The 11,669-nt window shown below is 37.7% G+C and overlaps 1 protein-coding gene across 1 annotated transcript; it reads left to right on the forward strand.

The window, feature by feature from the left end:
* The first annotated feature begins 7,171 nt into the window (after positions 1-7,171).
* LOC102691805 (proteinase-activated receptor 4) lies at positions 7,172-11,669 on the forward strand. The gene is made up of 2 exons (XM_006632028.3): positions 7,172-7,392; positions 10,475-11,669. Exons 1-2 carry the CDS (start codon positions 7,290-7,292, stop codon positions 11,545-11,547), a joined length of 1,176 nt encoding a protein of 391 aa, XP_006632091.2. The 5' UTR covers positions 7,172-7,289; the 3' UTR covers positions 11,548-11,669.

An 11,669-nucleotide genomic window follows, 5' to 3' on the forward strand; every position in this document is an offset into this window, starting at 1 on the left:
AGGGCTCAAACTTACAGAAAAGGGGGCGGTGTGGCGTGCCCTGCCACGCAAAATAATCAATACAACCACGGCTGAAAAGAAGTGATGGCGTAGACAGTGGAAATTCATTTTCCTCCTGTTGACGATACAAGCAAATCCAATTCTCAAAGTGGCACGATAGTATGACAGACAAGAAAGGGATATGATGAATGCCAGAGATGGTGCCTTAAAAAGAAATAAAAAATAACCCCGTTATGAAAAGCAGACGCAGTAGCACAATCGCTCCGAACCAAAATGCTTCTTTCCATAAATACAACTGCGGACAGAAATGGAGTGAATCGATTGTGTGACACTTCAAAGCATTTCTATGCATATAATAAAAGGGTCCCCAGTATTACACAGGAAAGTGGTCATACTTGTGGAAGTTCTTGACTTAGTTGTGAGTTGCTGAAACTAAAAAGGAACATTTTTAGTTTATCTGTTACGAAAAATTTTTTATAAGGTTTCTTAAGAAGGGTTAGATTGAATACTAAAGCTTATATGTAACCAAGTAAGAACGCTACAATGGCTTCCACAACCAGATTGTTTCCCAAAATAAATTTGGAATGTGAAGCATGTTTTGTAAGTTATACTATATATGTGAATGGCCTGAAGGCAGGGCAGTTTGTGGGGCTGCCTCACAGCTCTTGGGTCCTGGGTTCCATTCCAGCCTGGGGTGTCTACTGTGTAGGGTCTGCATGTTTTTCTCCTGCCTGTGTGTGTTTTTTCCTGTAGGTACTAGGCTTTCCTCTCACCTCCCCAAAACATGCTGTGTTTAGATTAATTTGTGTTTCTCATCTGTGGATGTCCTACAATGTACTGAAATCCCCTCCAGGGTGTAGTTCTGCCTTTTGCCCTATATTCCTGGGATAGACTCTAGGTTGCCACAGCTCTTTGCAAAGATAGTGACTTTCTAACAAAGGAACAGATACAGAAGAGTGAAAGAGAGGAAAGTGACATAACATTATGTTTGTATCAGGATTAATTTATTGACAAACCATACAATCCACTGGCAAATTTGCGTGAGGTTGATATGTAGTGGTACCTGGTCAGGGTTGGTAATTCTGGACAGCAGGCCGAAAACCCATAATTTTAATGTTTAGGAGGCAACCCTAGAAATTGTGGATGGTTTCACAGTGAAGGGTCAAGGGGTTGGCCTTCACCAATCCCTGTGATCAGTGACAGTCCAGAGCACAGCAGAGCTGTGCAGTGTACAGTATTTTCTGTGGGACTTATCTATGTATCCATAAAATATAAAAATGGTTGCATTTAGCAGTTCTTAAACTGGATCATCTTCCTTGCAACAAGGATGATGCAACATCTTGCAACATCTTTCTTGTTTGTTTTTAGGGTAGCTTTAAATAAATGGGCAATTACTCGACATGTGAAAGCATTTTACTTCTTCACAACTAAGAACATAAGAACACATAAAGTTATATGTAAGTTATATGTAAGAGGAGGCCATCCATACCAGCTATCTTAATTAATTCCACCTAAATATTAGCATGTGCTTGCTAGTAACAAATTCATCCAAGGATACATGAATCTAATCCAGCCATTTCTCATAAAGAAGCCATGATAACAGCTTAAACAACATGGCCTGGTAGCTTGTTCTGTGTAAAAATCCACCTCATGTTCTCATTAATAAAGGTACATCCGTGTAGTTTCTACTGTGTCCTCTGATTCATGTTTCACTATTGATTCTGAAGACGTCCTTTGGGTTGACTACTCTAATCAGCTCCTGTCGTAGTCTTTGGTTTTTAAGACTAAAAATATTTAGTTCTTTTTGCCTGCTGGTGTTTTCTTTAAGCCACAGAATGTACTTAATCACTCTTCTTTTGTGACAGATTGATCCAACAATGTCATTCAGAGCTCTGCTAGAATGTAAACCAGCAGACAGAATGACTTCCAAGGACAAGGTCTGGACACATAGCTGTTTAAAACCACAATACATATTACATATTTGACTGCAACCTTATGCTTTTATAGTAATCGAACAAGCAACCAAGAATATGGACAAAATTAGAGTCACAGTGCAGCCAAAAAACAGATTAAGCCAAGAGCTCACAATTCTTGTCAGTCTCTTAGAAACACGTTCATATATAAACATATTTTACTGTTTCCCGTGTCTTAATACCTCGTCATTAACATTATTCATTAATGGAACTGAACAGAGGAGAATGACTTTTTTTTTTAAAAAAGCTTTAACTACACTCGCAAAAACAGTTGTGCAGTCTTTTCATTTCTCCACTTAGGCCACCTGCAGGAGATTATTTGTCTACAGGAGGTTTTTCTTCACAATACACAGTATCACTCTACTAATCTGCTTGGATACCCTCACCACCACCCTGCACCCCAGACATTGACATCAAGCCAATGTTGGCAGGTCTCAACATTACCAAGGTCTTTCAGTTTGCACAGACACAGAGATGGTTTAGAAAATCCAAGCGCCTGAGCTGAAAGCAGAACAGCTATAGATTTGCAGGTCCAGCTCTGCCAAAAGGGAGATGAAGTGAATGCTTGCAGCATGCCAAGTGCTTCAGCTGTTATTCAATGAGTGGGATTATTGGGAAAAGGACAGGGAAGAAGATAAAGTTAAATTGGTTCCACAGAAACACGCACTGACAGCTAAAGGGAAGAATCAGCTTACAGATGCCCAGAAGTTTTGCCAGGCGTAGAGGCCACCTAATATATATTTATATAAATATATATTGTAAGCCTCTGATCTGTCTATCACTCTAAAGGACCCATAAGGTGATGACAGGAAAGAAAACCTGTAGCAATCATGCAGAACTTTCAGACTCTGAGATGGTAAATATTTTGTTAACAAGAAAACACTGAATGAGGAATATAATTAGGCTAAACATGAAAGTGGGTTCTTGCACAAGCCAAAATCAGTAACAGAAGTGCTTTTTGTTAATTTAGACTAGAGGTTCAAATCTTCAATTCGAGACCTCTGTGGTACCTAATCCTCTCCATTAAAGAATGGCATCATTTTAACACGTTCTGTACATTACTTTACCAATTGTTCACATTGAACCCCATCTTATAAGTTCCATCTTTTAAGACAAAAGTCTCACTTAATGGTAAGTAATCTTTTCTGTTGTTATATTGACTCTGCTGATAGTACTTTAAGACAGATATCAACAGACCAATCATGGTCACAGTGGCAGTTATCTAATCTTGAGAGACCTTCACTGTCTGCTTCTGTATAAAGACTTTTCTCCTCGTAGTTAATTAGAGAATTGATATAAAAAGTTAAAATGTATATGTTAATAACGAAGAGACGGAATAATTTATTTCGGTGGTCAAGGGAGACACCTACCGGTCAAATTCTGTATTACACCCCCCCGAGTTTTGAAGGCTCGGTTCCAAGACTGTCTCTAACCACGTACTTTAATAGTGAGCGAAATTCCAGTTCGGTGGGAACTAAACGTACATGTGAGCTGCATGTGAACATGTGAACTGCAGGCTGCAGCTATGAGGCAGATTTTAGTGTGATGCAGCACAGTGTCACTGAAGTGGTTAGCTCTTTTGCCTGGGATCCTGGGTTCAATTCCGAATCTGGGGTGCTATCTGCTTGGAGTTTGTATGTTCTCCTCATGTCTGTGTGGGTTTTTACCTGCGGCCCAAAAACATACTGGAAGGTTAATTGGCTTTTGGAGGAACTGACCATGGTGTGAGTGCATGCATGACCCTGTGATGGGACAGGTGTCCCGTCATGGGTGTATCCTGTCTTCTGCCCATTGCTTGCTGGGATAGCTTGCGGCTCCCCCGTCACCCTGTACTGGATATAGCAGTTAGTAAATGGATGAATGGAATCTCGCCTAGTTTCAAGTAAATTGGTGCAATAGTTTCAGCACATTTGTGGTTTGAATGTTGACTGGAAGCTGATTGCCATAAAGTAGTAGATGTTTAGGTAAGAGGCTACATTTCATTAAGCAGTTGATGACTTCCTCTGGGCAGGAAGACTATGGGTGAGAAAGCAGCTTTAGTTGTTCGTGAAATCTGGCAAATTTCAATTCAGATGGTGACGCAGCTGCCAAGACAGAGACAGCTCCAGATGTGAGAAGAAAATGGTAACCATGTGGCTGTCTTGGTATACGCAGGACCCGAGTAGCAGATGTTAATGATATGCTCACTAGAAAGATAAGATTGAAAGAATACAGGAATTTTAGAAGCAAGAGGAATACTTTCATATGAAAAATAACCAGTGATCCTTGACTTCAGTATTCCCAAAATCAAAATGCAGAATGTAAAGAAAAAAGAAATTCTGTACTTGCACATAAGATGATCAAATTGTTGAATCTTAAAAATGATGAGGCACACCTGCTTCACAACATGGATTTCCATGCACAGTTTGGAATTCAAAAATACAATATTAGAAAAGGCATTTCCAATAAAATTAAGTACCTGACAGCAACATTATCACTGGACTGTGGCTAAGGATCTGTGCCTGTGATTGGAAGGTTGCCAGTTCATATCCCACGGCCGGCAGAGGAATCCTACTCTGTTGGTCCACTGAGCAAGGCCCTTCACCCCAACTGTTCCAGGGGTACTGTATAAATGGCTGACCCTGCACTCTGAGCTTACCCCAAGCTTCTCTCCCTGTCTGTGTGTCTCATGGAGAGCAAGCTGGGGTATGCGAAAAGACAAATTCCTAATACAAGAAATTGTATATGGCCAATACAGTGATCTTCTTATGAAATAGAAGACCTCAAGGAAAAGCTGTCTGGCTCCTGTATGTTTTGTTTGTGGGCCACTATGTGGCGCTACATATCCTCATTCTATAAATAATTCTCTCTTTTTGAGTGCAGTAGGGATCTTGTGGAAATGTAAGGTGTAAGCAGATGGGTTCTCAGAGCTCCTCTCAATTCTAAATATTGGCTTTTAAATATTTTTTGTTTTGTGTCTTGTGTTTTTATAGTTTGTTTTAAGAATATGTCTCTTTTACGTTATTGCTGTGAAGGAAAAATAAACACTTAATGAACCATATGACTTTATTCTGTATGTCTTATCTGGTAAATATCCTTCTCCTTGTGCTACTAATACCACTCTCTTTATTACAATATCAATGGCTGGGTTATATACAGTATATATAATTGTATTGTACATCCAAAAGGGTTAACATTTGTATTTGGCATCACCATATAAAACTACAAAAGAACAATAGAATAAATAAAATAAACACAAAATATAAACCTAGCTTTTCAACAGTACATATACAAACATCTTGCTCTCTCCATATTACACTACCATTACACTTTTTTAAACCTTTTTTTCATGGCCATGGGCATTCTAAAGTGCCTCCCCGAAGGTATTTAGGATGATTTGGGTATGACGTTTTAAAAAAATAATCTTTCTCATTTTGGGTCCCTGCAGATGTTTTTTAAATTCAACAGCCATCAAAACAGACCATGACATTCTTTCACTTCTCTCAAGCTAAATGAGCTTGAGTGTTTATTGTACATTTAAATAACTGCATTTGACCTCTTATTTTCCTATTTCTATTGGAAACTGTTTGATGTTTGTACTGTAATAATAATAATAATAATAATAATAATAATAATAATAATAATAATAATAATAATAATAATAATCATTGCTTACACTTATATAGCGCTTTTTCTGGACACTCCACTCAAAGCGCTTTACAGGTAATGGGGACTGCCCTCCACCACCACCAATGTGCAGCCCCACCTGGATGATGCGACGGCAGCCATAGTGCGCCAGAACGCTCACCACACACCAGCTACTGTAGATACTACACCTCTTTGTCACCTGAAGGGGTACTTCACTCACTTATCTCTTCAGATTTCGAGCATTGTTTTTAATGTCTCTACAATATTCTTTGTATTCTTATGTCTGTTTTTCTTATTTTATACTGACCTGGAGCTGCCGGGAGAATTTGTTTTTTTGGTTTTCATTTTTGGGACTTCCTCAAGCCTTAGAAGCAGCTGGAAAATAAACATCATGAGTCTTAGGATGTAATACATTACACAAATGATGTATGGAAAACTGTGCTTATCTTTCAGGATGGAAATTGTTTTTGTGTTGGACATTGTGACAGCATATCTGTCTGAAAATACACATTTCCTTAGACTTTAACCAGACTTCCTTGTTATCTGACAGCCAGAATAATATAACATCCTGCACAGAATGATCAACGGTGCTAATGAAATTTGTTTCATAACTTTAGAGCTTATATTTTAAAGTTAAAGTCCAAGGTTAATAACAATATTTTGTCTTCATGAGAGACATATCATAAATGATCATTGGTAGTCCATTATGTTATACTGTTAGATTACTGTATATGCTCATTTTTTATGCTACAAAAGAATTTAAACAGTGAAAGAAGGGGATTATAAAATACATGGAAGAAAATGTCCATGGGGATTACTAATGCAATCATATGGAAATGAAATGTCATATAAAAAAAAAGACTTAATGATGTGGATATTGATGACATAAAAACTTATACAGTAGTGTGAAAGCAAACATCTCACTTCTTTAACATGCAAAAGTAAAAAGAAAGGATGCAGTGCACATATTCTAATGATTTTGTTAACTACACTTTGAACTATCTTTAAGTTAATTCTTTCTTGCTAGTGTTCTTCTTTTTATTAAATGAACATCCTGTTTTTTACAATTATCACCTAACAATCGATAGTGTTGTTATTCAATTCACGATAACAGGTGAGTTATTGCTGTCTTTTACATAATTTTCGCAACATCTGATTTAACATGAGTGCAGCAAAAAATAAAGCCACCTACCTTTGTTACAAACCTTCTTTCATGATTGTACAAAAAATCTATAAAATAATTGTTCTTAAAATAAATGTTCTCTGTTAAAGCATTTCAATGAGCACAGAATAATGAATACTGACTTAAAGACAGTGAGGAAATGGACAAATAATCTAGAATTGTTTTCAGGATGTCCACAAGAATTGAAATTTAAGGTATTTTCTAAAATAACATGGATCACAAACAAATAATTTCAGACTAAAACCCTGCAGGTTCCAGCAAGCAGAAAATTAAATGTCTTTCATTTTGCTGCAGGCTACAAAGGTCAATGCAGTTTTGCTTCCTCGTTTATATTTGTACCGAAAGCTTTAAACAAATGCTTTATAAAAGGCTGGAGGACCAAGAGCTTCCAGAGCTGAGTTTCCTGTTGTAGATCACACGTCTAGACTGTCTCTCAGCTGGATAAGTGCTTTTGCTGAGATCCCTCTGGTCACTGCAGAAAAGAGAAAGAGTGAGGCAGAGTGAACATGGATTCGCCGTCATTTCGACAACCTTTCTCCGTCGTTTTACTGTTCATCACTTTTCACACATTCACTTGCGAAGAGAAAGAATGTGTCTCAACACTTCAAAGTAAGTTTGACAGTTCGTAACGGTTTTCTAATCTGCTGCTACAACACATACGGTGCGTCATAATTTGTAGGAAACAATTGAAAAATATTCAGATCCTTTTTTATTTACAAGTGATGTGTATTTCTGTATCCCGTTATAGAGAATCTATGGAATCTATAAAGGGGGTTGTAACCTAAATTTGATTTTTTGTACTGCTTTTTTTCTTAAAATACTTGCGTAGAATCTTTCAAAGCATTTCCGAATGGTTTGTGCTATAGATATGTCAAATGTGATTCCATTCCAACCGTGAAAAATAATGCTGTAGATGTAGAAAGTAAGAAACGGTACTATAGAAGATATTAAAATATAAGTTGTTACAGGACTAAATGGTAAAAAGAAACTGAAGGAAGGAATCTACAATTATTAATTGAATATATATAATTATCTCAAAGCAGTGTATAATCATGTCTTCTCATACTGGTAATATACAAAGCCCTGTCTAACTATCTGTTTAAATGCAATTTATTTATTTTTTTACTAAATTAGAACTACAATGACACCATTGCCATTAAATTCTGATTTAGATTAGTTGTAGTCTGAAGAAAGTGCAAGAAAAGCTTTATGCTAAGCTACTCTGAAAAATAAATCAAAGTACTGGTATGCATAACACATGTGGTGAATGAACATGTGCTTGGGAATTCCTAAATTTTTCCCTTTGTTTTTCCCCGACTTTGTGATTCATGATGAGTCTCATTCTCCATGCATTAAGTCTGATTAAATTACTGAACATTAGTGGATAAAACACATTACAGTACATTTAGTGTACATGTTCATGAGTTGTTTCTGGTTAATACTGTACAGAAAGTATAATGTTTAAGAAGAGAAATTAGATTGATATTCAATAGGTATCTTTAATCTTGATTTAAGGAAACTTTAGGAAGCTTACATGTCATGTGTGATGTAAAGTTGGTTAAAATCAGTCAGCGTTTTTCATGAGTTGGCTTTAAAGTAATCTTTAGTTAAGTTGGTCAATTGTGATTGTGAGCCAATTGTATTGAAATTTGTGGTGGTAAAAGGAAGGAAACTCAGTTTTGACCTACATTTAAAGTTGTAGAGCTTTTGGGTCTATAGGGCCTCTCTACTTTCCTCAAGATGGTGACCAGATGCTGAACCGCTAATAGAAAAAACATGGGATTGTCGGGGAACTGGCAGGTAGTTTTCTGATGTTCCTGGCATAGCTGTGAATTCTGTGGGATGCAGAGGCAAACAATCCAAAATCATAATCCAGAAGCAAGGTCAATAGGAGAAGCTAGAGATCAGATAACCAGAAAGAGCTGAGACAAACTGAGAAGACAATCCAAAAGGCTAAATCAAAGAGACAAGATCAAAAAGGGAAAAGTTTAATCCAAAAAACTTGCACGATAGAGAACTCTAATGGAGGCTTCTCACTAGTGAGCATGGTTTGGTGCGTGAGGGAACTTTAAATACTGAAGGGAAAGGGACGTGGTTGGATAATTGGTCTAGGATTGAGAATCTGTGGAATCTGGTGCCTGTGGGAATCTGATGGGCTCAGTTAGGAATGAGATTGTGAAACAGTGGTTTTGGGAATGTAATGGCGTTTGCGAGGGAGAGTCCGGGGCATGACAGCGATAAAACAAAAAAACACACGATCTGTAGCAGCACTTATAGACTGACCGCTGCGCGTTACCCAACACACCACTCCCACCCCCATCCCAGGCAGCCTCAGCACACACATACTGTATGTGCTCCTCAGGCCTTGCTTGTACACATTTAAGGCCGCTGGTGCTGGTGTCTCCATATTTTGGAATACTGAAGTGGTATTTTAACAGTTGTGCAGCTACACAAACCTTCCACATATTTAAAAATGTTTAATTGTGCATTTTTTACTATAGATCTTTCAATTTTCATTGCAGTTTAGTAATTAGGATGTCAGAGATGCCTATCAAATAACGAATGCTTCTCAGTGAATCACACAACTTCTTTGTTTTAATGGCAGCCCACAGAGAGCAAACTACACTCTGTGGTTTTTTCTGTAACGAGCAGCAACACCCAACAAACCGAAAGTCTGTGTGTACAGTATGTATAAATAAATCATAGCTTGCCCATGCAGTAACGACATGAAAAGGTAGATTTACTGTAGTTTGAGGCAGTCTGAGTTTAGTTTTAAATAACATGCTCGAACACATTTTCAGTAAAATGGAAGATTATATATTTTTTAGAAAATAACGAATGTACAATTAGCACATCTGACAGGCCCCCTCCCAATAATATCTACTGTACTGTAGATCGCCTATACCTTAATCGAGCCCTATCCTGCAGATGTTTGTATACAATTCAAAAAATGTTAAAGTTAAATGCAATCTTATCACATCTATATTAGTAAAAATGGTAAAAATGCAGCACTAAACAAAAAAGCAAAAAGCTCAGAAATGATTCAATGCTCAAAAAAGTACCCCAGACATGTGCTAAAGTGCTTATATGTAAATAGATTGTTTATTAGTAAGATGGTAGATGGTTTAAAGAGTATTAGAAATCTGGTAATCACAGGATGCATACAGTATATTAGTACATCTTATATTTTTTTTCCAACCAAAATATTGCTGCAAAAAAGTTAAAAAAACATTTCTACACTAACACATTTGAACCACAGGATTCCATTAGTCATCAGTACAATTTTGTTAAGTGTTTCGCTTCTGATGTGACATTGTTAGCTTATTTAACATTTAGCTTCTTGAGCATTCAAGTTTTTGTTGAAATCTTCACTTTATGAATAATGTGTGTACACCATTTTTAATTTGAACAAAACAGGACATGATTGGGAGGGGGTGAAATACTTTTGCAAGGCATTGTATATTGATGAAGCATTAGGGACATCATTTGTGAAAGAAATATTTTTAAAGACACATTAAAGAATCTCTTTTTAACAATCAACCATACCCAAAATTGACTGTGTGTATAAGCCTCATAGTGTTCTTTGTTGAGAAATTTGCTCTGAAGTCTTAAAGGTGTCTGTTTTTTGTGAATTTCCATTTGTAAACGATTAATAAGCACTGACATCTTCCTTCTTTTTTATCTAAAACAGTTGTGCGAAGTTTCAACATCCACTCTAAATGCAACAGAACAGTACTGGATGAAAAGGATCAAGCGCATGTGAAGGGCCCAGTCACCACACTGCTCATCCCCTTGCTTTACTTGTTGGCTCTTGTCGTTGGACTCCCCGCTAACGTGACAGCCATGTGGGTCCTGCTCGCTAAAACCAAGAAGATGCCTTCGACTATTTTACTGATCAACCTGACAACTGCAGACCTCCTGCTCATCCTGGTCCTGCCCTTCAGGATTGCCTACCACTTTCAGGGCAACCACTGGATCTGGGGGGAGAGTTTCTGCAGGACCACCACTGCCATGTTTTATGGCAACATGTATGGTTCCATTCTGTGCCTCATGCTTATTAGTATCGATAGATACATTGCCTTAGTCCACCCATTTGGTGCCAAGGTCTTCAGGAGCAGAAAAACTTCCATCTACATGAGCCTCGTCATTTGGGTCATTGTAATAGGAGCCATGTTGCCTTTACTCCTCACTCAGCAGTCTTACACCTTAAATGAGCCGAACATTACCCTCTGCCATGATGCTTTGCCCCAGAAGGAGCAAGAAACATTCTTCTTTCCTTACTTTGCCAGCCTCTTCACCCTAGCATTCGTCATACCCTTCTGCGTCATCTTGTTCTGCTACTGCTCCATTATATGGACGCTGATGAGAAGTCAAGAGAGGTATACCTATGCAGCGAAAATAACTGCTCTGGTATTGGTGGTCTTCATTGCTTGCTTTTTGCCCAGCAACATGATCCTTCTCATCCACTACTCAGAATCCCATCTCATTGTGGGAAAGCAGGACTTATATGTCCCTTACCTGTTCAGCCTGGCTCTGAGCACCTTCAATAGCTTCATTGACCCCTTTATCTATTACTATGTGTCTGAAGATTTTAGAAATAAAGCAATAAAACTATTTGTCTGCTGTAGAACCAAAAATTACTTTATATCCACGCTTTCTTCAAGAAATCAGGATTCTTATTCAGCTTCTAAGTTCAGGTCTGTTAGTACAGAGATGTCCGCCTTAAATGGGGGACAGCTCCAGAAGAATCAGTGCCTAACCTGAGATGTCTTTGTTGTGAATTATGAAAGATTTTTAATGCTTCAGAATATTTCTGCGCAAGCTGTTTTTGTTGTGCTAAGAGTTAGCGAAAACACAAACTAATAAATGCCTTATTTTTTTAAGAA

Source organism: Lepisosteus oculatus, chromosome 11, assembly GCF_040954835.1.
Source record: "Lepisosteus oculatus isolate fLepOcu1 chromosome 11, fLepOcu1.hap2, whole genome shotgun sequence".
Taxonomy (NCBI): Eukaryota; Metazoa; Chordata; class Actinopteri; order Semionotiformes; family Lepisosteidae; genus Lepisosteus; species Lepisosteus oculatus.